Genomic DNA, 27,722 nt, shown 5'->3' with positions numbered 1-27,722 from the left:
CCAGTGGAGATGACCCACTGTTTTGCAACTGCTGTGTGGGTGCTGTTGACAAGAAAATGTTGCTCACACAGTTCTTCTTTCTTCAGAAGAGATGGAATTCAGAAGATGCCAAATCTGAATTGTATGGTGAGTGTGGTAGGACAGTCCAGCTGACATTGATAATGTGCTCCATGGTCTTCAAACTGATATGGGGCCTGGTGTTATTGAATTGAAAGAGAAAGAATGTCATCTTCTCTGGCCTTGCTCTGGAATTGCAAGCCTTTGACTTAGTCAGTGTTGCAGTATAACAGTCAGAGTTCATTTTTTCCAGCTCATAGCAAAGACACTATGTCTCATCACTGGTAATGATGTGATCCAGGAAAATGTCAGCTTCAGCATTCAGGTTCAATAGGTCTGGAAAAAACTTGCATATGATGTTCTTTCTGTTCCTGTGTGACCATTCACGGGACCCGCCCGACTCGAACTTTGCAATATTTCAATGTTGCCGCCATTGTTTCCAACACATTGAAGCTGATATTCAGCTCTGTATTTGGTTCCCTGGTTGTAATCCAACAATTCTTGTGGTTGATCTGATTGAGATGTTATTCATTTTGTGGTGTGACAGCTGTGTGGCTGCCTGGAATGTGATTTGTCTTTCATATCACTATCACCACTGCTGAAATGCACCACCCACAGCCTCACTATGTTCCCATCCGCTGTTTGGTCTCCATGAATGTTCAGCAAGCATTGATGAATGTCAGTGAGTGAAATTATTTCCACATGGAAGAATTCAGTGACACACCTTTGCTTCATATGCACTTCTGTGTCAGACATCGGTTTGCCTCTACTGCCCTACCACCAACATCTGCTTCTTATGTCATGGGCCAGCATTATAAAATAGGAGGCATTGTTTTCAGAAGAGGCCATGTATATTAACGTTTAAAGCCAAACCTAGGAAAGTATTCTGAGGAACAAATTGGTTTCATAGCATGAAAAGGTGTGCTTTAGTCCTACTTATTTTGTTTTGTGTAGCTTGTTCTAAAGACTAATGTACTGTGTTCATAGTTCCACTAACAAATAATAATATTAAGAGGCTCCTGTCTGGAGCAGTTTAAATTAAGCAGATTGGCAACAAAAACCCAAAAGGGTTAGAGAGAGCTCAGACAACAGATAATTCTAAGTTATTTCTGACTGAGTTTGGAAAGACATCTAGAATAAGTCATTGCATTCTTTTATGTTGTTCAAGTTGTTCAGATTCTTACAGTGTGAAAGAGTACCCTAGCCTCATGGTTTGCAGATTTAGTGCCAGTACTTGCTTCTGTTAATGTAAAAATGTTTTTTCCCCTTTTTCTTCAGTGGAAGAGAAGGAAGAGGCTCAGTCTTTTCCCCAGCCACTCCTGCTGACCTTGAACTGACCATAGAAAAGATACTGTAGTTATATTTTCTTGGCAATGCCTTAAATCAGTGTTCACAGAGACCAGGAAGACCTGATGTTAAGACAGTGACTTTTTTTTGCTTTGAGATACAATGATATGGGAATACAACTGTCTTAAATCAGTTGGGAAAAATGCTTCTCTGGCTATTATGGAGGCTGTAACTGAGTTTAATTAGGGGAGAGCAGAATGCCAATTGTGTCAGACAAGTACGTGCTGAGTAATGGGAGGATGTTAAATGTTTTGTTGGTGGCAACTCCTCTGAGAGTGGAAAGGGGCTTTTCTTCATGTGAGACCTTGCTGTGGATGACAAGAATGTATGATGGCTGACTCCACAAATGTGGCTTGTAATGCAAGCTTACAGTGTGCTTTAAGAGAAGTATGCTTTGCTTTATCAGATTTGAGAAACACAACATATCTGATTTTAAATTATGTAGTAACACAGCTTCTATTGTCTGTTCAAACCGTACCTGTGCTATGAATAAACTAAAGACAAATGATAATGTCACGTAAAGGGAAGGGCAAACATTTCAGAGAGATAAAAACTGGTTGACAGCCTGTCTTGGTATACCTAGAAGTTTACATGGAAACAGAAAAAAAGGCCAATCTCAACTTTGGTTTATGGGGTGTTATATTTTGATTCTGTCTTTATGTATACACACATACACATGTTTAATCTCTACAGGACAGAGGCAGAAAGGTGAGGAGAGCAAGCACTATATTATTGTCATTTTTTTTCCTAGTAAGTCACAAACGTGTGTATCGTGGCTTGGTGACTTTTGATCTGAGACATTCATCTTAAGACAATTTTCTTTGATATTTTATTTTTTTTCTTCCTTGTACTCTGATTCCTTATAAGCTTTTGCTGTTCCTTTGACTTCTCACTCTCCTCTTTCCTTTTCCACTCTAAATTACTAAGTAATGTGCTTTTACCTATGTGTGCTATCTGGGCTGCTAAAGCTGAATGCTGCATCTCCCAATGGCCTGGAATGCCTCTTTCTGCTCTCTTTTCCAGGTGGAGGCACCCTGCTAGTCTGGTATAAAGTGAGAATAACCTCAGACATCTGTGGCATTTGACAGGCTTCTCCCCATTTGGGTGGCGTGGTTTGCCTTCTGTGCTGAGGAGGTATTCTCAGCAGATTTCAGAGGCTGTCCTCAGTGTGTGCCAAAGGCTGAGAAAGGATCAGGTGCATTGAGGTGTGGAGGAGGGAAGTGCAATTTGTTACTGAGGGGAGGAGGCAGCAGAACAATTGGTCTGGATAACTGATAACATTAAAAAAAGCATGGAAAGTTTGCAGCACAGATGGTAGAGCAGAGAAGAACTTTAATTAGGAATGTAGGGAACTAGTAAACATACACTAGAAAAAACACCCTCCTGTTGTAGAGGAAGAGAAAGATAACTGAGAGAAGGTTATTAAGGAAGAAAGAGTAGGGATATAGATACTTTAGCAAATTGGTGTGCAGGTTAAGAGCATCTGGGAGGAGTATTTTGCTTTCCATAAAGTACAGAGAACTCTTCAATCTATTTTTATCCAGAACTCTCTGTTCTGAGGACAGACTGTTCCCAAAGAGAGAGAGAATTGTTCTGGGCCCAGAATCCCCTTGTCCTAGGGGTTCTCCAGATCATCTCTGCACCTGTACCTGAAAGTTATAGCCTAAGTTAGTTGGAACTGACCCACTAATGTACAGCTGACAACAAAAAAATTGTGAAAAATAAAACCATGTAGCATGTCTGATGTCTTTCACTGTATCATTGGCATCTCTTGTCTTAGTGCAGTTACTATGAAGGCAACAATGTGATATCTGCGGTAAGGTCCCTGCAGTAAGACCAGTACTTAAAAGCTGAACTGAAGTTTCTATTTTCCTTTCCTCTGACTGATTCTCAGTCTGGTAATTTGTATTAAAAGTGCTTCAGGGAGCAAATCAACTGTTGCATAGCATCTAAAATAAACAAACCGACCTGTGGAGGCATCATAATGTGCTTCCTTACAGAAAATGGTCCCACCTCATGAGTTGGCTTTGCCTGTTAACTTTTTTGTATCTGAATTGATTTCAGGCTTCTTGTTCACACTTAACTGTAGCACAGACATGTCACTGCCATACTCAGACCAGCCTGCAGTCCAGCCCCAGTAGGAATACATGTCTGTTCCATCCCAGTTACACAGTCCCTGCTGTCTGCACGGCTCTGCAAGGAAGGGAAAGTTGCAAGTGCTTCTGTGGGTGCAGCTTGTTTTATCTCCCTGTTTTGAGAGTGGCAGACACCATGTTTCAGGGCAAGGAATGTCAGCGTCTGCCAGAAAGAGCCTTGTGCTATCTATCCTTCTGCCAGCACAAGGTTATTGCCGAGGTTATACCTGCCCATCCTACCTTACTCCTCCCTCTCAAATGTGCTCTTCTCATTACTTGACAAACAGATTTGTGGAGCTGCTCAGGTCTACTAGATCCTTTTGTCCTCTGATGAGGCCTCATTTACCCACTGGACTATTTGCATCCATCTCCAATACAGCTAACTGATGATAAGCTGTCAGAGGGGATCTGCTGAAAACTCTCATAAAACTTCTTTAGCCACAGTGGTAAGTTAGGGCACTCAGCCTTAGTTATGTATCTCCATTGGTACTCTCTGCTTTCCCCTTTTGAAACCAATTCCTTGTTTTTCACCAGTAAATATCATCATTGCTTGAATGCAAATTATCCTTCTGACATTATCTTTAGCTGTCGAGAAGAATAATTACATATTTTTCAAAGTTTATTCTGTTAGAATTGAAAGGGAGGGAATGATGTGACACAGATGAGTGCACATTTTTGCTTTGAAAAGATTTTTTAAGAAGTATCATCACAAATACTTTTTATTTTTCCATGGAAGTTGTCACAGTTCTGTTACACTGTTAACATTTCTTTATTATTATTATTATTTTTCTTATAATATAAAAATAGAAATCACTCTCTGGCTTATTTTTGTCAAACCCCAGCTTTTGGCAAGGAAATATCAGAATTATTTGACTGCATTTCTTTCATTAAAAAACAAAACAAAAAACCCCACAAATTCAGAGCTGTTATAATCTCAGTCCCATTAAATGACACGGTATATACCTACTGTATCTATCACTTGTTACCATCCAAGCTTTTATCATCTACGCACACTTACTGGACCTTTTCAAACCTCTCTCTGGCAGGTGCCCCATTGATTCATTCAGGTTTATTCACACATTCTCTCTTTAACTTGTCTCAAACCTCCTACATTTCCATACATTTACATGCATCCTATCTAACCTCCACAGTTCAGTTATGCATCTTTCCCTGCCACTTCTCTTTCATCTCCTTGACTAAACTAAATAGAACTCAAGTGTTTTCTGCTGTTCGGTGCAGTGGCCTGATTCCTTTTGTTTCTGTGACAAAACTTTGGGTGATATTACATGCTAATACTGCACGCAGCCAGCAGCTTTGCTTCAGTGATGGGGTAACTTGTATTCATTATGCTGTTTAGGGCATGAAGTTTAGGCTTGTTTCTGTTTGAATGTAGGGACTTAAGGTTACTATTCTGATTCCCAATGGAGTCAAGAAGGTGGTTTAAACTTGTAGGTTGGTTTTTTATGTATGTTTTGAGTGCTGGGAAGTTTGCAAGAATAATAATTGACAAAAAGTTTCACTTAGTGTCCTCATCCTGAGATCACATTAGCAGTAGACGTTACTAGATATGCAAAATAGTGCAAACTGCCTGTTATATCCTTGGACAATTCATAACAGCATCCAAGGGAGAGTGCAATCTTTTAGCTGAGGGGTACAGTTGCAATTGTGGTGTTTCCCAGAACTGATAATTATCTCTGTATATGTGGTCCTAATACCAGCAAAATTTACTGTATGGTTGACAAAGGCAACACATGCTGTTGTTCCATGCCAGTGTAAATACCTTAGCTGGAATGGGGAGAGTCTGATTTGATGTAAATGCAACATCCACCACTTTCTTTCTTTACTGCCACTCATTTCCCATGCCTCCCATCTTCTTGTTGTGTTTTCATCAGGTCCTGATATTTCTACCCACACCTTGCCCCCTCACGTTCTTTGTTTTGTTCAGGCAGCTGTTTTGCATCAAACTTCAGATGTAGTGGCAGGCAGACCTCCAGGTAGGGAAGCCTGAATGCTGCCAGCACAATGTGAGCACACCTGCACTTGCTTGCAGGTGTTCTGGCCAAAGGGGGAAGTACTGAAAAGTAGATGCTATCAGTTTTACAAAGGTGTTTTGTTTTGAGTTGTAACTGTTATTGCCTAAGCAGATCTTCCACAAAATGTGATATTATGCATAGCTATGTTACGTCCTGCTACCTCCTCCCCAGAATGTCCTTGTAGCCAAATCAGCAAGGTCAGACAGGTCTTTTGCTTCCTCTAGTAGCTTTCTGATGCTGCTGGTCAGTGTGTCAAGTCCCTTGTTTTTTGCTTCATAGATGTTGCCCTTATGCTTCATAGTGACAGCTCTCTCTATTCTCTCACACGCTTCTTATGTGTGGGCAAGAGATGTGCCCAGCCTGGCAGGTGAAGTCATTCTGCTCACTTGATGGTGCTGAGCACCCAGCTTCAAGCCTGTCTTAATGCTTCCTTACTTTCCAGCATGTTATCCTGGGATATGTTTGATAAAGGCTGCAATGCTGGAGGACTCAAGCTGCAGGCAGCAGCAGTACTTGATCCTCGGATGCACCCTTTAGCATCCTGCTCCTCATCTTGAAGCAGTGGGCTCTGCTGCTGCTGTCCTTTGAGAGGCATAAGAGGCTTTTAACATGGGGTTGGATTATTCTTTTTTCCACCCTGCCAATGTTTCTTACTTTAAAGCCATTCTTGTTCTATTTGTTCACTGACTAATCTCTGTGGTAGCTATAGGGCTTTTTCTTTAAACATCTCTGAAAAGGCGGAGCTTTCTGTGAGGCCCCTGTTACTGTGGTTTAGAGCCCATACTGCCTATGGAACACGACTTAGAGGTGATCTCTGTGTGTTCTTTTTCCTGTTATCCTCTTTTCAATTGATTTTAAATATTTATAAGGCCTTAAGGGAAATGTGTGCTCTCTGACTAGTTCCTCATCACTCACACCATTTGGTCACAGAGCATTTCCCTACCCATTATTTACCATACAAAATGTTTGTTTTATTTTCAATGATTAAAATGAAGAGTTGGGTAAAGGGCAAAACTCTCACAACCATTAGCCAGTTTGCACAAAGGAAAAACAAATATAGCTTGCAGCATAAAAACATTCATTTCCTCCTCAGCCAAGCTTATTCGCTATATCTGTTTTTCCCAAGCTTACATCACTCTGATGATGTTTAAGCTACTGACATTTATATTTCCAGTCCTTTAAAGTTGTTAATCATATATATCATAATAATTTGTTCTGTTGAGATACCTAAAACCTCAAATTGTATTCAGGACCATATTGTGTAGGCACAGACATAGAAATGCATTGTTTCTCAAGGAGTGTATGGCAAAAATATGTGTCAAGGTAAAGAAAAAAGGGTGTGATAAGCAGATGGTCGTGTACGTGTGAAAGAAGCAATCAGCAGAGAAACTATATTTGATTCAGTAATTGTGTTAAGCTTGGTGGTGCAGAGATCTGTGTTTGGGGACACAGCTGGAGTCTCAAAATAGCTGTAGCCAATTTTACGCAACTAAGACTCTCACTAAAGTGTCTCTTTGCAACTTTGTACTTTGGAGAGTGAACTCATGGATTTCATCCCTTAGTCTGAAAATCCCTGTTGTATTTGATGTCTTTTTAAATAGCTGAAAATAGAAGTAGCCTTAGATATAGGTACTGAGCCTTCTGTGCAGCACGCTGTCCAGGCTGTGACTTTGATAGCTGTGAGACATGTCTTTGAGGCAGAGGGTTAAATGGGACCAGGGCTGCTAATTTATTAATTTAAGAAGCAATTTACTAACCTTTTGGATACTATGTAATCTCTGTTTCCTTGGTGGTTTTGACTGGAGGTTGTAGTGGCTGTTATGTTTTAGATTGAGCATGGTGCTCTGAGTCTATGTGAGATGTGGCCTTAATCCTCCTGCCAGGATTTGTAGCCTCAGTAGCCCTTTAATGTTTCAGTTCACAGGAATTTTGGTAGAGTTGCATCCTAGAGCAAAGGATTCACAAGGTCTCTCTGGTGGGAATCCAGCTGGGGCCCTGTTACTGTGGGCTTGCATGCATGTGGACACTTGATTAAAACCTTTTGCCTCTTGGACTCCCTGTTCTATCATGTATTTGGCTGAGCAGCCTTTCTTCATGCCTAATACAAATATTCTGCTTATTTTGTGGTTCCTAGATGAATTCAGCAGGAGATATTTTCTGACACCTGTCAAGATGGCACGAGTTCTGCCTTCAGCCATCAGAACATCTTTAGTTAGCCAGAAAGACACTAGTGGGCATCCAGAAATGTCTGTGGATTTCAGCTTTGGGTTTGGGTATTTGCAGTTCATCAAAGTGCCACCAAGGTGCTGGAATGAGTCCAACCAGTCATGAAGTTGAAATACTAAAGCCATTACCATTGCACTACTTAAAAAGCACTTGGCTTGTGGAATATGCAATACACAGACCTTGGCTCAGTGAGCTCGGAGTCTGAATGAACTCGGAGGATAGGCTGTTTCTTATCTGTTAGCTAAAGAATCTAGGCTTCCTAGAATAGCAATGGTATGGGTATAAACAGCATGGGCAGTTGATCTATGGCTTTCCTTCTTGAGGACAGTAAATAGTTTATAGCCTTTGTAGATTTGATGGAGCAAGTTTTTCAGGAGAAAAATATGACTCATTTTCCCCATTCATTCACTCATACAGTCAGCTCAAATTCAATTAGAATAAGCAGATTGTCATTGTCATGCCCTTAATCCTTACGCTAAATTACATGGCAGGAACTTGGACTGTAAAGAGAGGTATGGGTATAGATGAACAAGCAGGTCATAAACTGGGAACACACCCATGGTAGTCTAGATTTTTGTGTTCTAGACCTATGGAACTGATTTTCTTTAATTACTGGTAAAACTGTCTTATTTCTTCCTATGTCTGAAAACACAGCTACTGAAGTTCTGGTTATGAAATTCAAATGGTTGTTTATCTTCTGCATCCAGGACTTCTCAAGGGACCAGTTGGAAGCCATTGTGCAGAGAATTTGGTTAGATGAAGGAAGGAAAGTGCGTGGCAATTGATGTGTGCCATCAGTGTCCCAGTTCCATTTTTTAAAGTTTATTTTAGAAAACGAGGGAGCATATAAAAATGTTGCAGTAAAAATAAAATATTGTAATTCAGAAACTTTGTTTTGCGTTCACACCATCTGAGTGTTATCTGTTAAAAACTGGGTTTTATTTTTTATTTTTTTGCTCCTAAACATTTCTGAAGTATTTGAATATATCCCAAAATACGTCTCTGTTCCCTATCTTCTTGTATAGTTTCTATTCTGTACCTTCACAGAAGGCTTCTTCCTGGTGCTTGCTAGAAATATAGCTTCAGATATTCTCTAATGAAGTCCTTGTTGCACTGTACAAGGTGTTCTCCCCACTGTATCATCTGGAGGACCAAGCACCTGAAATCTGAACTGTTCTATCTTCATTCATGGTATTCTGTAACGTCTTCCCTGCCCTAAACATCCTGCAGACCACGAGTCTGTTACACTGCATCCATGTCCTCTGGTGCACCTGTGAGGTGATCATATGCTGAAAGCAGTGAAGAGCTTTTGGTTTCCCTCAAAGGGTATTTTGATGAGTCTCTCAATTTAGTAATTTAAGACTAGCTGTCATTTTCATTGGACACTCTGGAGTTTTTACGTATCCTTGTTCTTTAGACTTTTTCAGCTAATGTATGTACTGTATCTCCTGACATAGAAGCTGCACACTGTTCAAAATTTGGTGATTTTTTCTCCTAGTAGGTTCATCAGACCTATTTTATAAATATGAAGCAAATGATCTAAATTAAAGGTCTCTTGTGATAACTTTCTTACAGATGCTCCTAGTGCTGCGTACATAGCTGCAGAAGTTATCAACCTCTGGGTTAAAGATGAAGTGAAGAAGAAAGTCTTAATGTTACAGTACTTGAGATGTTTAGGTCTCAAAGAGTAGACAGTGTAGGAACATGTTGCTTGTTTCAATATATTAAAAGTTGTGGTGATTTATATGAGAACTGAGAAAATTCCACAGTTGCTATGAGATGTCAAAGGCATTTGTTGAAGATCGCAGTAGTTGAAAGACACAGCTGGTGAAAGGTAAGATTTAGCTGAAATTGAGAAAAGGCAGGTGCTGAGATTGGAAAGGTACTTTTAAGGAAAACAACAGCATGTCAGGGTCTGGACTTCTGTCCAGTCCCTGACAGACTTACACAGGTTGCTCTGAAAGTAATGCCTCCTATTTACTTCCGCAGAAATAACAGTAGATACAAAGAGTACAGCAACACTATTTGATGGAGCAAATTCTCAGCTACAATACACTACTTTTCAATATAGCCACCGTCATTAGCTATACATTTTTGCCACCAGTCCCTTAGATCCTTAACAGTTCAGGATCTGTGTGGCAGTGTGAATACAAAACAGATTCTCTCCTGGCTGTTTTATAACCATGATGTTACCTTGATTTTCTGCACCTCACCAGAGGGGACATGGAGAATGCAAATAAGAAAAGAATCTGCCTTTCGGAATATTTATTTCTTCTGGGTCTGAAGGAACCAGAAATTGCACATGTCAATTTTCTTTGTGGCACTGACAGGAAAGCAAACAAATCCTTTCACTTGAATTTAATGTCAGCACAACTGGCTGTGGAGCTGTTATTTTCTCTCTTCTGGCTCAGAAATCACTTTCCTTAGCCTTTCATTTGCAGAGTCAGCTGAAGACTTGGAGCTTGTTTAAATACAGAAATATTTTCTAGATGTGGGTTGATTCTCAATAAATGTTTTCTTTCTCTCTTTTGAACCTTCTGGAATAATTTCATTTTTAACGTGTTTGTTACATGTATGCTGAGATCAATGAGAAATTCTGCTGTGGAGAATGAAAAATACTGGGCAGTGAATGTCAAGGCTACAGCCTACTGCCACAGGATGAAGTCTGGGGGAAAAACTAGGCAAACCAGGCCAGTATCTAGCTTGTGGATGCTGTCATGTAGCTGCCACTAGCTTGCAGCCAACAGTGCACTTTACACCAAGATTAATCAAGCTCTTGGGTCTTAGGTTTCATCCTTTGTCTGATGGAGGCTGTGGCCTTTATCTGCCTGTGAGTTCCATGCTGCAGCAAAAACCAGGGAACAGCACACACAATAATCTTCAAACAATAATCTGGGGGCTATCAATAGAAGAACCTTTGACAATAAATGTAAGGCTCTGAACCGTTAGGTGATCTGGGAAACACTGTTCACAGAGGAAGAGATAGTAGAGTCCTCATGTTTTGAATTCCTTCCTTCCTCCCTTCCTCCCTTCTTCTTTTTCTTTTAAGTTAAAAGTCAAATATAATAAAATTTATGAAAGTAACAACTGAATGTAAGTGCACTTGCATATGAGTAAAGCTGTACCCACAGAACTGACATCCTGGCTTATTGAAAGCTTTTTTTCTGTTTGTTTGCAAAGCAATTTTGTGGATAGACAAACTGCTTTTTTTTTCTCATTTTTTTTCCCATTGAATTTCTGGCAAAGGAGATAAAGAGACACTGCTGGAATTTAGCAGACCCTTATCCTTTAAGTATGTAATAGTTTTTTAGCTAAGGGAGCAATATTCTGGAAGTAGGCTCAGATGTCTGTGCAGATTGCTTCAAACAGATATTGCATATATGCCTTTAGGCAGGATTAAGGCCAGGTAGGATATGTGATCTCAGCTGTGGTATTCAATTGTAGCTTTATGTCCTCAAAATCATTTTGTCCTGAATATTTCAAATACTTTTGGTTTGTTTACATCATCCCAAATATTGCTAGTGGCAGGCATTGAAGCGGTGGTGTACTTGTTCAGCATATCACCCTCTCTTAATACCAAGAAAATTGGATAAAGCCCTAAGCAGTTAGCGTGACTCAGTAATTCTAATCTAGTAAATCAAAAAAATGAAGAAAAAAAAAAAAAAGGAAACAAAACAAAACAAAAACCAACAAAAAACAACACAGAAAAACTACAAATGAATGATGGAACTTGCTTAAAATTTTCAGGATATTAGGTTTGATCATGTAATGAAATAACCTGCAGCTTTTGGATCAGGCGCGCAGTTAGAAGTCAGTATGCTTTCCTTTCCCTCTTCAGCCAAATAAATTCTCTTGTTCTCTAATTTGTTCTCTTTCCCCCAGTACCTCTTTTTTTCCCCCCACTTTGCACTTGCTTGTTCTTCCCATCACCTTTTGTCTTCCTTCCCACATTTTCTCCTTCTGTCTTTTCACCCTTGTTAATTGATTTAGAATGAATAACTTCATGTTCCTCTATTTCTTTTTTTACGGTATTCAACTTCTAAACTTGAAAGTAGAAATGGGCAAGCTTTTATTTGTTACAACCAAAATGTTAGGGATTGGAAAGAAACACAGTTCAGAACCTGTTCTGTCACTAGTGCTCATAGCCATAAAGCATCACTGGAAGACAAGGTACTGCACAGTGAAAGTGAATCCAGTGATTTTGCCCGTTGTGGAATTCTGAGGTTGTGATAGTGAATGGCCAGTTAGTATTAAACCTACACTAGGAGTGCAAAAAAGGTTTTACCTTTCAGACTGTACTCCATCGACCGCTTGAAAGATTTGGTTTAAATGTCTTGATCCTGCAATAGTAAAGTAACACTTTGTGAGCGATTTCTTCATGTGTCCATGCAAGTAGGTTAATCTGAAGTGCAGGTTGTCCACTGCAAACTGTGTGGAAATATAACATCCTCCTCTTTATTCTGTAGTAATTTCTTAGTTTAGACAGTGTTCAAACAAATCACTTGAGTAACACAACTCATCCCCTTGAGCTGGGCTGGAATGCTAACCTGCTTAACGTGAGCGTAAGCATGCTGGCTACAGTGGATTAGGGCTCATGTGAAATGTTTACACATTAAACAATAAAACCAGAAATTCTTCAAATATTATGGGATTACTTTTTCCTTTGCTGGCAGCCAGGATATTTATAGAATCTGCCAAAACATCAACATATGCTTGTCAGAACTTTCTCCTTCGGTTTTTTATGAACTCTGAAATTTAAGAAATGCCTCTGGCGTTGTACCTAGCATTCATGGTACCTGGTGAAACTACTGATCTTGCAGATGTGTGTGCTCCAGGCAAAATGGAAAAGCCAGTGAAATGCTTTCTATTAAGAATTTAGAGATAAATTCTCAAGGTAACGATGTAGTTAGAACTGAAACACTGTGGGTGCCTTTTCTCCTTAAAAAAAATATTAATATTTTCTGCATTTCTTGTAGGGATGGAATGTGGCCATATGTGCATGTGGATCTTCATGCACACCAACCTATAATAATCATTAACCGTCAAGTCAGGGTCACACCTGTGAAACGGTCTATGCATTTTCCCGTTGACCCCAGAACCTGTGCCCCATTTCTGCTTTTTTTCTTAGCATCTCTCTGCTTGGGTAGTTATAATTGCAGATTATATTGCGAGCTTTGATTCCAAAGGTGGTCTTGCTCTACCAAGAAAAGCCTTGCAAGGCTTATCTTGTAAATGCAAATTCTTTAAAGGCCTTGAGATCCTTTTCAGCAGAACTCTCTCAGCATATAAGCATCTAGTTGAATCTTGAATTCGGCATCCACAGGTAATGGGGCTGCAGGGGATTGTCAAGGCAACTTAATGGCCATTATTGTATATTTTGTGTACACATTCCTTACGATTATACAAATCAGATTTGTGGTTGAACTCTGAAAAGCTCTCATAAAATTTCACTGCTTGCTTTCAATTTTTAGAGTACCCTCAGCTGTAGTGGTACTTAAACAGTCCCTGTTAGAATACAGAGTAGAGAAGGCAACAATGCGTAGCATTTGACCCACAGGTGATGCTTAGAAAGCTCCCTTAATTTTTTATTTATTTATTTATTTTTAAAGCCTGACATATGACTGAAAACCAAAAGCATTCTGCTGAATTCATCAGCTTGTGATTTAGGACCAAAATGAGGTGGCCCTGAGATCTGGTGTGAGTCATTGCTAAGGAGAGCCTGGGATCCTTTGATTCATTTCCCTGCTCTGTTGCCCTACAGCAAGTCACTTAACTTGTCTTGTATGCTACCATTCCACATCCTTCTCAGAGCCCAGTGTTTGTGCAGCACTTTGGAGATTTATAGCCCTATTCAATCTTATTATAGTGTTGCAAAAGGTTGAGAGTGTTTCCATGCATCTGTTAATGGCGCTGTTTGTACTTTAAGTAGACTAAGAATAAAGCTTATGAAGAATGAATCATTGTGCATTCCTGTCTTTAAGCAGCTTTTACTGGGGGTCTTCTTGTGTCTCTTTTTAACTTAATTATATTCTTATTTGCTACAGCTGCCATTATTTATTACAATGAGGGTTATTTCATTTAATTTTTGTTCTGATCTCTGATTTTTCTTACAGCATAATTTTGACTAGATGCCCTTCTTTGCTTTGTGTACACCATGTCCTAAATGAAATTAAAATGAAAAACAAGATCTTGCCATATGTTGAAAGGCTGTTAACAAAAGCAAAAGATGCATCCCATACAATGCATTCTTGTCCCCTCTGAATTGCTTCTGTCTGTTGAACAGATTCCGAAATAGTAGGTTAGTTATAGGGTTTTCATTAGTTTGTAATTGAGTTTTCTAAAATTCCCTGGAAGTAAAAAGGAAAATGTGAAAAAGGAGAGCTGATACAAGTCATAGCTATTGGTAAGTTGTAGCCTTAGCCATTTCAATCATGTCAAATCATTTCAATCATGTCAAATGATAACTGATTTCATTGTTTTGTGATGTAAGTCACTGGATTTTGATCCAAAGGTAAGAGTTTTTGTTTGTTTGCTTTAAGGAAAAGCAGTGAATTGCTGAAACTCTTTGCCTATAATATTAAAGTAAGTGCTGAAATCTCAGCATCAAATACTGTCTGTTTAACAGAATAATATGCACAGAAGCTGGATTTCAAGTGAATCAGTAGCTCATTTTTTCTGTGTCAGACAGGCTCAGACATAAACCAGTTTGTTTGTACTTAAAAATATTTTTTTTTGTTGTACTTGGTGCTTTATTCTCTTTTACTTGGTGATAGCTTGGAAAGTTGCTCTTACTCCTACAAATTATACTCAGGCATCTTGACTAAACACTCCTTTTACCATCGTCTTTGCTTAGCAACGTCCCTTTTGGGATATTCTTGGAAACTTGTCTAGTGTGTACAACAGTGTTCATAAATCAAGGATTGTCACCATCTCCTGCTTTTTTTCAGTTGTTTAGTACTTTTCATGTTACTGTTCTTGAGACAGTCTTCCATGCCTGTTCCCTTCAATGTAGGACACAACAAGAAGTGGCCCAAGACTCTGGAACATAGCTTACCATATTGGCGCAGATTGTTCGAATAAGTGAATAGCATCTATGTGCTTGTCATGGATCCAAGCAGCAAGGACTTTTCACATTCCAGAATAACCTGGAATTTAAACAAGATAATTAGGATTTGAGTACTTGCATTGTAGATGCTTCTATGTGCATTTTCAATTTCATTTAGTTGCTAAAAAAACATCCTATCTGGAAGCCGTAATGTCAAAATCTAAGTGCAATACCCTAAACCTATTTTGGCATGGCCCCTAGGTGAGCTTACGTGCATTCTCTTTGCTGAACACAAACTTTTAGACACTGTGAGCAGATATTCCCAGATTTACCTTCTAGTTCTAATGTTGAATCCTTGGTGTTTTTTTTTCTTTTCTTAACCCCTCAAATTCTTTTTTTTTTTTTTTTTTTATTTTAATTTTATTTCTTTTTTTAAAGTTACAAATGTAACTATGGATGGCTGCTCCTCAGATCTGCCTACTTTCTCATTCCATTAGCAGCTCCCAGCTTGAGGCTTCCAAGCACAGTGCACAGCTCCTTTGCTGCGTAATGTCTGAAGCTGGCCAATACTTTTGAAAGAACCTCCCTTGCACAAGAGATCAAAGAGTACTAATGTATGCTTTGCTCAAAAAAGCCGTATGGGATTTAACTCTTCCATCCCAAAAGCCTTAGCTTAGTCTTACAAGCTGATCTGGAGATCAACTGATTGTAAATATCTCTTCTTTCCTTTGTGGGTTGGAACTATTAGAACTCAGTGCTGTCCCCAGCAATTTCAGAAAAAAAAAGGATCAGCTGTCTACAGTGGTTTTAATATATGTCCTTGACATATATAACCATGACAGTCCTAAGATTTGCATTCCCCTCTCAGTTTCCTTTTATACTCTAATAGCTTAGGCTCTGCCCCATACATGCTTTTGGTGTTTTTGTTCAAACACTTTCTCTGCTGCAAACTGTGTAGTCCAATAGCATTTTTGGGATCTTTTTAATCAGTTCTACTTGTCATCTCAATTCAAATTTATTAGAACAAACCTCTGATTTACGTGCATTCTTAGTGTTTCTGCCCATGTGTTCCACTACAGTTATTTACATATGGTTGTATTAATGTGCTGTTTTCTAAAGGAAATCTGAACTGGATTTTGTATCAGAGATAGTGTATAAAATGTGGGCCTGCATTTGTTGATGAAAAAACCATGTCTGATCTTGCTACACATGTAAACAAAGCCTCTAAGAGTCCACTGCAAGTTAATGAAGGGGAGAAATTTTGTGAAATCAAAGATTCATTTGAAAATCCCAAATTGATTCTGAGTGTTAGCAGAAATCAGAATAATCTCTCAACTCTGAAACTATACACTTGTCTCCTAGGCTCTATATGGATAAAGAAAAGAGTCGTTCTTGGCCTACTGGGAAAATTGAGGAGGGACAGAAATGAATAGTTTTCTTTATGAAAAGCACTTAAAAAGATTGAGGTTAGTTATTCTTCCAATCTTTTTCAAATTCAAAGAGATCCTCAAGGCTTTTTATATATTTATGCAAACACTGTTTCCTGAATTCTTTCATTATGCTTCTTGTAAATATAACGTGTCACTGAAAACATGAAGTGCGTAAACAAGCAAGACACCATGCATCGGTAGCATTTAAATAAACACTTTAATAATTCTTTGAGATCTGTTGGAGCTCCTTGATCTGTGGGGAGCCTGGTAGTAATGGAAAAGTTATGTCTTGATCCTTAGTTGAAAACAGGCTGTAGTCATCCAGAAGTTTGCTGTGACGTCACCATTTCATTGTGCATGGGCTGAGCTTCCACTTGCCAACTGTATGAATTGAATTTTGCTCATTTTGCTATAAATTGAGAGGTCATAAAATGCTGGATTTGTATTGTTTTGTTTTGTTTGAATGGTGAGAAGCAATATACTCAAACCCACATGGAGATTTGTGGAGAATTATCATCTTTTTATTAGCTGAGACAACTTAGGATGCTGCTGTCTGTTTAACTGACCTTGTGGTCTGTTATCATGTGCTCACCAGTGTCTGGATGCAGGTTTTTTAGCCACAGCTATCTTTTAGTGAATACATTTATACCACTGGTGAAAAAAGGGATTTTTATGTTTTATTTGTTCCACTAATTTTGAAGTTTATGCCAGCTACTGTCAGTTTCTTCCTGGCAACTAATGATTATGAGCTGTTTTATGCTGTGCTATCTGTGTTCTTACCAGACTTCTACCCGAATCATGAACTGCAACAAAATAAACTGAATTTGTTTTATGAAGTTTGTACAGACTCATAAAATACTTGGTTGGAAAAGGGTCTGGAGTTCATGTGACCCAACCTTTTACTCAGTAGAAGTCAATAGAGGTCTAGAGCTTGCTGCAAGAATGTGCAGTGCCTACATCGAGCTCATTAGTGCAGGGAAAGCTTTGATCTTTATTGGCAATGTCTGCAACTGCAACATATGCTGGGCAGGTAATAGTGTCAATACACTCTTCCTATGTTTGTGTAGTTCTTTATTAGCAAAAATGTCAGATGTCTAGGGTGAAAGTTCAGCATCCAAAGATTTCCACTTACGTAACAATTTCCTATTCTTAGGCTGGGTATTAAATGTGTTTTGATTGCCTACCTGCAGATTTCAACCCAAAATGTTAGCATCTGCATTTTATTTAAAGAACCTGGAAGAAAAAATGAACATGATGTCTTGTTGGATATTGGTATTTGTATGTATTGTACATGTTGTGATAATGTTCTTCTAAAAGGTTCTAATCTATTTATTCTATTGTTGGCAATTTGTCTGAGTCTGTTGATAATGAGATTTTTTTCTTCTCCATTATTACAATAGATTACACTGTTTCTCAGATACTGTGTTTTTTCTCAACATTTTTATTGTCAAGAGGAGAAAGGTAATGAATAGGCAAGCAAAACTACATAAGCGAGACCTTTCAGAACTTCATCCTACAAGCTGCTTGGGCACAGAGATGTTCAGGTGCCCAATTCCTGCAGACAGTATTCAGCCAGCACTGAGAAACCATGACAGCCTGACAGACAATGCACTGTATGGAGCACCTTCCTTTGTTTTTCTTTGTAGAAGCCAAGGACATTCAGCTTCTCATTTGATCAGAATCTCAGAAACCAAACTGCCTAGATGCTTAAAAATTAATTAGGGGTGGTAAGAGCAAAACCAGCTCCTGGTTCCTGCAGCTGTCAGTGCCCATAAATCAGCTGTTTTTCCTTTTGAAGTAGGACAAGAGCATGAATTTAATTAATGGGTTTGACTTGCTCTGGAAACAAACAGTAGAGAAACAGCCCTCTCCACACCTTTCACAGATGCTGTAAACACAGAAATGTTATTGTGTATTTACTCAGGAGTATTTCCAGCATCATTGTTCTAGATACAGTTGAATGCCTCGGGCAGGTGGCAAGTCAGTGACTGCAGCAAATCCTTGTTCTTTGGACACCCAGCTCAGAGCTGCGAAGGAGAAGCAGGTTGGTAGAGTCCCCATCTTAGTTCCACCCCAGTTCTGCTCAACAAAAGCATTAACAATGATTGCTACAGAGTACTGTAGGGGAAAGCAGAAAGACTGCATTTTGTCTGTTTCGCATGGTTGGAAATTTAAATATAATATAAAAAACAATCAAATAGATTTATCCTGCCACCTTGCTAAACAAACAGAAGAGCTTTAGTCGTCCTTGCAGTGGATCATCAGGAATGTCTGACTGAATTGTTTGTTTTTTCTTCTCTTATGTGTGAAGAGACACAGAAACTGTCAAGCTTGATCAGACTCATGCTCAGTCCTGTAGTGAGCATCAGATCCCTTAGAAGTTGTGAAAGTGCCTGTTAGGGAGCTGCTACCGTGCAACATTTACATCCATCCAACATGGCTTCTGTCTCTTGAGTTAGAAGAATTAGAGTCTTCTAAAACTTTACGCTTCTTAAAACTTCTGTCTGATTTCATATTACTCACAGTTGTAGCATTACAAAGTGTCAACTTTCATGGAAACCTTACTATATTCTTTCTCTCAGTAATAAACTGCCTGGGCTGGTTATGCCAGGAAAATAATTTTATTTGCTCCGTTTTGAACGAGTCCCCTTTTTGATCTGATCAAATGTTCCCTGGTATTTGTATTATATAACTCTAAATTACATAAAGGGATTATGTGTTATCCCCTTAGTCTACAGTGAAGTGTATGTTTTCATTGCCTCTGTTTAGGCACAGGGAGAATTTTGGACAACGTATGCAGCTTTTATTTATTTATTTATTTTTTTTCTGAAGAAATAATTATTCAGAGCTTATTATTTGAACTCTTCTATATGGATTGGTGTTTTGGTTAGTGCAGATGTTTCTGAGGGGCTGAGTTCATCTCATGTCAAATAAATTTGGAAAACAGTGGTGCTTTATTCAAATACTGTATGATAAACCTGAAAATAGTGAAAAATAGTTGAATGTTGCCCTTTATTTCCTGTGTTGACTACAGGTGTGAGACTGGCCCGTAAGGTGCAGGAGGAGTATTCCATGCACTCTGCTGTGATTACCTGAACCTGTATGATTGTCCCAGCACTATCAGTTCAAGTTGTTTTTTCTTTCTTTCTTTTTTGGTTTGACAGGGCCTGCCTGGGATTGAACAACTTGGTCTCTAAGTTTCAGAATAATGTTACTAGACCTGTGATGTATGTATTTATGAATATTTATATGGAATTTAGGATTCAGAGTGAGTGCTGAGTGCAATCTGCTGCACAACATAATGAGGCAAATCCTGAAACCTTTCTTCCTTTCTCTGACATTCTCATACTTTGAAAAGATCCACAGTCCTTGGCTTTTAAATGCTCTTGTCAAAACAAGGACATTCATAAACAAATTCCAGTCAAAAAAATGCAACTTCACTGCTTCATTCAAACACACAACTGTCCTGTGCAGACACCAACACTGGTAATTCTGGGAAAAGTTAAAGAATGCTGAACACCAGGTGACTCGGATGCTATGACTTTGTTATAAGAGTGCATTTTTTCATCTTACTGTAGAATAAATATTTTATCTTTCTCATCTATATATAACAGCTCTAACCAAAAGACATGAGCCATTTCTTAAGTTAACATTAATGCTATACCTGGCAACGGCACAACTACTGTGTAAAATCATCAGCCCAATTTCATCAGCACAGCTGTTTGTAAAGGCTATGTTGCATGCTCTGGGATATTACATGGGGATGACTGATGAAGTAAATCATCTTCTCTGCTGTTGGCCTCATCTCGTTATTGGATAAGGCTGTTTTCAGAGTGGGGGAAGGTGGAAGAGGCTGTGTTTTTTGTATTTCATTTTAACTAAGTTCACAGCAGGTATTAACGTGAACTGAATCTTATGACAGCTTAACCTCCATACTGCATGTTCTGCTGGGAATCCACAGCTCCTCTCTGCAGATTTGCCACGGATCTTTTTCTGGCTCATACTGGGGTCTTCTGTTCTCAGTGTCGTTACAACAAATTGTGGGTTTTACTGATGGGTAAGAAGGGGAGGTAGGTGCACTGTGAGTGTTTTGCTTCTTTCACTGCCTTCTTCATTATAATTATCTAGCGCCAGTGAAATGGACTGCACAATTGGATGCAAATATGCCCATGTGATCAGCCAGTCTCAAAAGCCTTTATCTGGGTTTGAACTATCGTTCTTAGAACCTGTTTTTTTTGTAAGCAGTATTCCCAGACCCAGTCATCTCCCAGCCTATTTTCAGGCAGTGGTGATGAAGCAGCATCTAATTTAGTGACAGAAATTACAAAGGTTTCTGAAATGGCAACGTACTGCCATAAGTTCTGCAAAGAGCAATGGGGAGCATCTTGTAGAAATGGAATTTCCCTCTATTCACATATTTCAGGATGTGGAAATGGATGACAATAAATCCTGGGCTATAATTTAGACAGTGAGAAGATTGCAAACTGACTCTATAAGTAGAAAAATCCCTTAAGTAAACACATTATATCTATAATCCTGTCAGTCAGAAGATTAGAGATTCAGTCAAAAACTAACATATAAATGGCTTAGTAATAAAGATTGTACTAATAGAGGTAAGGAACATATTGTGCTGAAGGCTAAGAAAATTGGGGAACCTCAAGGAATGGTATTTCCTGTATAAGCAGATGTCATAGCAAAATATTCTGAGCTACACACAATTCTTCTAGCACAATATTTGAGATAACTGTCACTGTGTAGATTTGTGGTTGAAAACATCCCAATGTGATCAGCAATCATTCATATATTTGGGTAACATGCAGCCTTTAAGGCCCAAACTTCAGTGTGTGACTTGTTTGCTGCAGCTCCCAGTTGTGTCAGTATCACATTGATGTAGCTGAGGGATGACTCGATGTGCAGTAGAGGCTCTTCAGCTGACATTTTAAATATACACTGTGATCAAACACAGGCGTGGGTGCAAACTTTCCTGATCACTTTTGTTACATGTATATTTATATTCCTTATTCCTGTGGTGACTGTGTGGAAAGCCCTACGTGACCAAAGTTAGTTTTTCTCTTTTTTTTTTTTTTTTTTTTTTAAGCACACACTCTTCCAGATAGAAAGACAAGCTGTCCCTGAAGGCCAGAAAGGGCCATTGCCAAAGCAATTGACAGCTCTGCCCTCTTCTCCTGCTTTCTGTGTAGGCAGAATGCTGCATAAAACAGACCAGAACAAGCCTGCAGGAGAGCAGTTCTCCTGGGTGAGAAATCTAGGTGGTCTTGATAAGCCCTAATGTGCACATAATAGCTTAAAAGGCAGATAAAATGCTGTTGAAGGTAACTTCAGGCCCATTTGCAAATTCTATCTTTAATTATAGCAATATTTTTATCCTCCAGCCAAATAAAAGCCTGTGAGGGTCCACCAGCAGTGAATCCTCCAAGCAAAGCAGGAAATAACAAGGATGAGGATTCTGAAAACATTTCCCTAGTGTGGTCTCTAAAGCCCTTTCAAAGTGGGTAGTGAAGGTGTTTTTCAGACTACTGCAATTCAATTAGGCTGACCTAATTCTTACTTCTACCCTGCTACAGAATTCCACAGTGATACCGTTTAACTTTCTTAAGGTCACGTTGTGGCCCTGTTGAGACTTGGGCTACAGCACCACTGACTGTGGGAGCTTAAATACAGAAACTGCTGCTTGAATGGGTATCTTGTGTGCATCTTCCTCTGAGTGAAGAAAACTAAAAATGTTGTAGCCCAGAGCAAATGCTACTGGCTATGATTGATGAAATTTATGTATGTTTTTAATTAGACAAAGTGGAAGCTACAGGCCCATTCTTCTGTATCTTGTATCACTACCTTTATGCTGAGTGCTCAGTGACTTATGAAATGGCACAAAGTCTCACTAAACGCCTATTGCTTAGTTGTGTGTATCACATCCCACGGTTTGTAGAGTTGCTTATGTGTTTCAAGCAGTTCTGTCTTGAAATAGAAATCCTTACTGGGCATTTCTTCAGCAGCATCTGTTTTCCTTATTTATCTTAATTAGAAACTGCTTTAAAATTCATTGACGACATCAACATTTGGATAAGATTATGGAGTAATGGTTCAGGGTTCCAAGTCTGTGAAATACATAATACTTTTTGAGTCACAAAATTACCTTTTCTTGCAACCTATTCCTTAATTTAAATTAATCCTATGAGAACAACTGTTCAAGCATCTATTTAAGACTGAAGCTTTGTTTGCCAACAGAAATGGCACTGTTGTGTAGCAAGAGTAAATTAATCAGAGTAAACCAATTTAAATCAGCACATCATTCTTATATAGAAAATTTCTTCAGTTTAACTCTGCCAGCACATCATCACGCTTTGGTTAGAGCTGTGCGTAGTATGCCTTCATCACTCTTTCCATGAGCTGCTCTGAGCAATGGGTTTGCTGAAGCACACTGGAAGGCTCTCTGCTCCCTTAGTTTTTATACTCCTTGTCAGGCTGCCTGATTTTTAAAGACATGAATTTCTGTGCTGGCTTGTAGCAGGGTACTGGTAAGAAGAGATGGGTGAAGTGACAAGAAAGTGTCTGAGTTTCTGATAGAGACCCAGATAGCCGGCCAGATTCTATCAAGTCCTGCCTTGTTCATGTCAGAATAACACCAGAATTCATTTCAGTTAGGATGGAATGGCAAATCTGCATAAAAATGTAGCCACTGCTTTCCTAACCCTCCTGCTGTCTGATGAAGTTTCAGTCTACACAGCTCATTGTGAAGAGGTTAAAAAAGGGTCTGAAGAAATGTGACATTTTTGTCTGTTAGAAAAAATAAGTTTTTTTTTTTTTTTTCACCCTACACTGTCTGTGTTCGTACCTCTTGAAATCCTTTAAATGTGTCAGTCTATATTTTTTTAATTTTCTGTGTGACAAAGCTTTCTACACCAGAAGTGACATATGAAGACTTGCAGTGCAGCTTCCTGTCTCAGCTAAATTTCTGCGATGCTGAGCTGCTGTCAGGAGACAGCCCTACTCTCACAAATTTCTTTGAGTTCTGCTGCATGTGTGAAAGAGAAAAATAAGGAAAGGTAAAATTTGCAATGGATAAGAGCAACTACTGGGAAAAAAAAAGAACAACAAACAGAAAAAAATAAAGCAATAGTCTTCTGTGGCTTACTCTGAGGTCATGAGATGAGAAGAATCGGTGGAGCAGAAGCTTCCACACCTACCAAAACCATTGCACCACAGTAAGAAGCTGGCATGAGGGTGCCTGGGTGGTGTCCCCTGGGTATGGCCACTGATTGCCACCAGCAGCTGCAGAAGGTTTTCTCTGAGAGATGAGAGGATGCAGAGGAAGCACTTCACTACTTTCTCTCTTTCTTCCTCAACAATCTCCCCTTATTCAGGTGGCAATTAATAGTGAGAAAACAACAAGGGAGTTTGCAAAACAATCTGCTGTTTGATTTGTAACACAGGCACTGTTTTGACACTGTCTTAAAACCAGAGAGGAGAGGGAGTGGAAACCCATCATTATGGCTGCCTCTGTGAAGGATCTGATTGCAGGTAGTGTTTTACAAAAGAAACAAAGCTTGGTTAGTTCAGACTACTTTGAAAGATCCCTGATAATATATTTTTGTTGATTGTTTTTTATTTTTCTGGTAGTAGAAAGTTATTTTGACATGAAAGAAATGTGGAAACTGGGGGACTCAGGCAAAATGTACTTCCTCGGGCAAAGCCTAAGGAAACTTTCCTTCTCTAAAGAGAAGGAAACAGGTGGCAAACATTAATACTCGGGTAACTAGCTGTTATGGGATGGGTGGAGCAATACTCAATGAGAACAGCTTTGTGATTAGGAGATCTGACTAATGTCTGGCAGCCTACATGAGGCCCTGCCTTGGGCTTCTGCACTCTCTGTTGCCCCTGTTGCAATAGCTGGTTCTCTCAGAGGAAGACCTGCTGTGCAGTCAAATGATCTTGCAATGATCTTGCCATGCTGGTTAGGCACCTAAGATACACCGGTGCACCTTATATGATAACATCCTGAAGTTAACTGTTGCTTGGATTTCAAATACTCATGGTTTAGGGCCTCCTAAATCCAGAGAGATTAAAGTTCAGAGCTTTTACTGCTCAGGGTGGCATAAACTTTACTGTTAGAGCAGCTGGGGCTGGGTGTTCTTCTGTGTTGTTCCTAAAAGAGGCAGGTGCTCTAGCATCAAATCTTGGTCAAGTCTGGTCTCTGGAACTTTTTATTTAATCTGTAAATATTTAATGAGAGTATGTCTTAAAGGTGACAGCCAAAGTAAGGTGGCCCTATCACTTACAGTGCCTGCAGATGCTTCTGTAACACAAACAAGGAAATACAGTAAAAAAAAAAAAACACACACCAACACATAGGCATCTCTCTTGTTAATGAGTTGATCTGCAAAGTACCTATAGCCTCTTTATAAGGGGAAATCCTTTATGACACTGGTGCAACCTACTTCCTTGAACACTATGCGCAGGGAGAGGTCCTAGCCCTAGGGGCAGTAGGAGAGTACCAGGAGCTGTGCCTGGTAAATGACACCTTGGGCTGGTCTTTGGGCAGCTCACCTGAATGTTTTAGAGAAGGTCATTCATGGAAAGTTTTGTGGCAATCAATTGCAATCTTCTGCAAAGAGATCTTCAGGTCTCCTGGAAAGCAAAAGAAATGCCTAGGGAAAGGAGAAAGTTCAAGCACCCCTTTGTTAGCAGGGCTTTCAAAAGGGCTAATTGGCTCAAGTGCTGCCTCTTGTTTGTGTTGCATTTTGTTGGAGTAAAACCCCTGTTTTGTTTTTTTTTTTTACTGGGAGAAAAATGTATTGACTCAGTGAATAAGTGATTTTTTCAAATTAGGTTTTTCCAGGTTTTAAAGAATCATAGAATCACAAGGTTGGAAAGGACCTACAAGATCATCTAGTCCAACCATCCTCCTGTTGCCCTTGCTACCACAAGCCACTAAACCATATCTTGTAGCTCCTCATCCAGACACATCTTGAACGCTACCAGGGACAGTAACTCCACCATGTCCTTGGGCAGCCATTCCAGCACCTGACCACTCTGAGAGAAAAAGTTTTTTTCTGATGTCTAATCTCAACCTCCTCTGGTACAACTTGTGGTCATTTCCTTGGGTTATGTTTGTTGCCTGGGAGAAGAGGCCAAGCCTCTCCTCATCACAACATCCCTTCAGGAAGCTGTAGAGTGCAATGAGATCTCTCTTGAGCCTCCCCTTCTCCAGACTAAACAATCCCAGCTCCCTCAGCCATTCCTCATAAGACTTGTGCTCCAGACCCCTCACCAGTTTTGTTGCCCTTCTCTGCACATGTTCCAGGGCCTTGATGTCTTTCTTGTAGTGAGAAGCCCAAAACTGAACACAGTACATGAGGTGCGGCCTCACCAGTGCTGAGCACAGGGGGATGATTAACTCTCCTCCAGCTCCTGCTGGCCACACTATTTCTAATGCAGGCCAAGATGCTGTTGGCCTATGTTCAGCCGAGCACTGACCAACAACCCCAGGTCCCTTTCCTCTTCACAGTCATCCAGCCACTCTGCCCCAAGCCTATAGCGCTGCATGGGGTTATTGTGGCCAAAGTGCAGGACCTGGCACTTGGACTTGTTGAACCTCATCCCATTCATCTCAGCAATCCAGCCTATCCAGATCCCTCTGAAGGGCCTCCCTACCCTCAGACAGGTTGACACACCACACAACTTGGTGTCATCTGCAAACTTACTGAGGGTACACTCAATCCCCTCATATAGGTCATTAGTAAGGATATTAAACAAGATGGGCCCCAGTACCAACCCCTGGAGGACACCACTTGTAACAGGTTGCCAGCTGGACTTAACTCCATTAACCACTACCTACTGGGCACGACCCTCTAGCCAGTTCCTTACCCAAAGGAGGGTATACCTGTTCAGGCCATAGGCAGTCAGTTTCCCCAGAAGAATACTGTGAGAGATCATGTCAAAGGCTTTGCTGAAGTCTAGGTAGACTACATCAACAGCCTTTCCCTCATCTACCAGCCTGGTCACCCAGTTGTAGAAGGAGAGCATGACCTGTCTTTCATGAACCATGCTGTCTTGGCCTCATAATCTTGCCTTTGATGATCTTGCCTTTGTTTCTACATGAGTATATTATTTTTCCTTTTCATTTTTTCTTTTTCTTTTTCTCTTTTCCTTTTCTGTTTTTCTTTTTCTTTTTCTTTTTCTTTTTCTTTTTCTTTTTCTTTTTCTTTTTCTTTTTCTTTTTCTTTTTCTTTTTCTTTTTCTTTTTCTTTTTCTTTTTCTTTTTCTTTTTCTTTTTCTTTTTCATCTTGCCTTATGATGATCTTGCCTTTGTTTCTACATGAGTGAGTTATTTTTCACACAAGAGGAAAGAAGAGGGTGAAGGTAGTTCTGCAAACAGGCTTGTTTCACATACTGCCCTAGAGAGATATGGCAGGTTTTTGGAGACTGGGCTCCATGTGGTAGGTGGGAGGGGAATTCTGTGTTATTAATTCCAAATTGTGTGGGATTTTCTTGGCATAAATAAATGAGGTCTTCAACTATTTAAGCTTAATTTTCCTTCTGTCAAATGAGCTGCAAGAGATACGTGATGAGGAATATTTGAGGATGGAGGACTCTTGAATGTGTAGGGCTTGATGGAGTTAACCTTTCCATTTGTCAGGGAAAGGCAGCCCAGCTTTCTGTGAGTGGCAGTATATTTACTCACCCAGTTCCTAATGCAAAGTTTCCAGCAGCCTTATTCAAGAAACTCTGTATATCTTTTAGAGCACAAAGGGCTGTTTTATGATATCTTCTGATATTATGCTTCTTACCGGGGATACCATGGAGATGAGGAAAACCAAAGCAACCAACATAAAGTACAAATCCTGCATGTTAATAATAGAGTCTCGCACAGACTGAGAAACAGAAGGCCAAACCTCAAAAACAGGTGGCTCCTTATGGACTCTGTTGTTGGGTTTGGAATTTTGTGTGGGTTTTTTAGGTGAGCTATTGAGCTGCATTAGCATTGCACTGTGCAGTGAGCCCTGTGGACAGAAGTCCATTGTGGGCTATAGGAATGTGAGATACTGTAAAAGGCTAGAAACAATCTGTTTTACCAAACAAAGAAATCTCAGTCTATGATTAATGTAGTTTCATGTCGAGAGTACAACATACAAATCTAGGCTCATTCATGGCATGATAGTGAACAATGCATGCCCTGTAGCAGCGGAGCATACCGCTACTGGATTATCTGCATTAAAAGAACTTTAGAGAAGTTCTGCCAGGTTTACTTTATGCTAACAAATGCTCATTTAATGCAGCTGTTACAGCACTGGAAACTGCAGATTTGCAATGAGCAGTGCTTCTGGGGCTCAAATCAGATACTGGCTTTATGAAATAATTTTCTGCAGATTTGTCTTTCTACATCAAGCTGAAATGATTCAGAAAATGGAAAATAATTTCATAAGATTAG

At 39.6% G+C, this 27,722-nt stretch overlaps 1 protein-coding gene across 1 annotated transcript in view; it reads right to left on the bottom strand.

Moving 5' to 3' along the window:
• Positions 1-27,722, bottom strand: part of PGCKA1 (PDCD10 and GCKIII kinases associated 1) — a 43,453-nt gene that overhangs the window by 7,895 nt on the left and 7,836 nt on the right. Inside the window, exons 2-3 of the mRNA XM_072336177.1 lie at positions 14,853-14,943; positions 12,084-12,138 (exon numbers count right to left, since the gene is read on the bottom strand). Coding sequence (XP_072192278.1) covers positions 12,084-12,138; positions 14,853-14,889 — 92 coding nt within the window. The 5' untranslated portion in view covers positions 14,890-14,943. The remainder of the gene's footprint in view (positions 1-12,083; positions 12,139-14,852; positions 14,944-27,722) is intronic.

The sequence above is a fragment of the Excalfactoria chinensis genome, chromosome 4, assembly GCF_039878825.1.
Source record: "Excalfactoria chinensis isolate bCotChi1 chromosome 4, bCotChi1.hap2, whole genome shotgun sequence".
NCBI classification, from domain to species: domain Eukaryota; kingdom Metazoa; phylum Chordata; class Aves; order Galliformes; family Phasianidae; genus Excalfactoria; species Excalfactoria chinensis.
The sequence above is the reverse complement of the archived record's forward strand: the minus strand, read 5'-3'. Positions and strand labels throughout refer to the sequence as shown.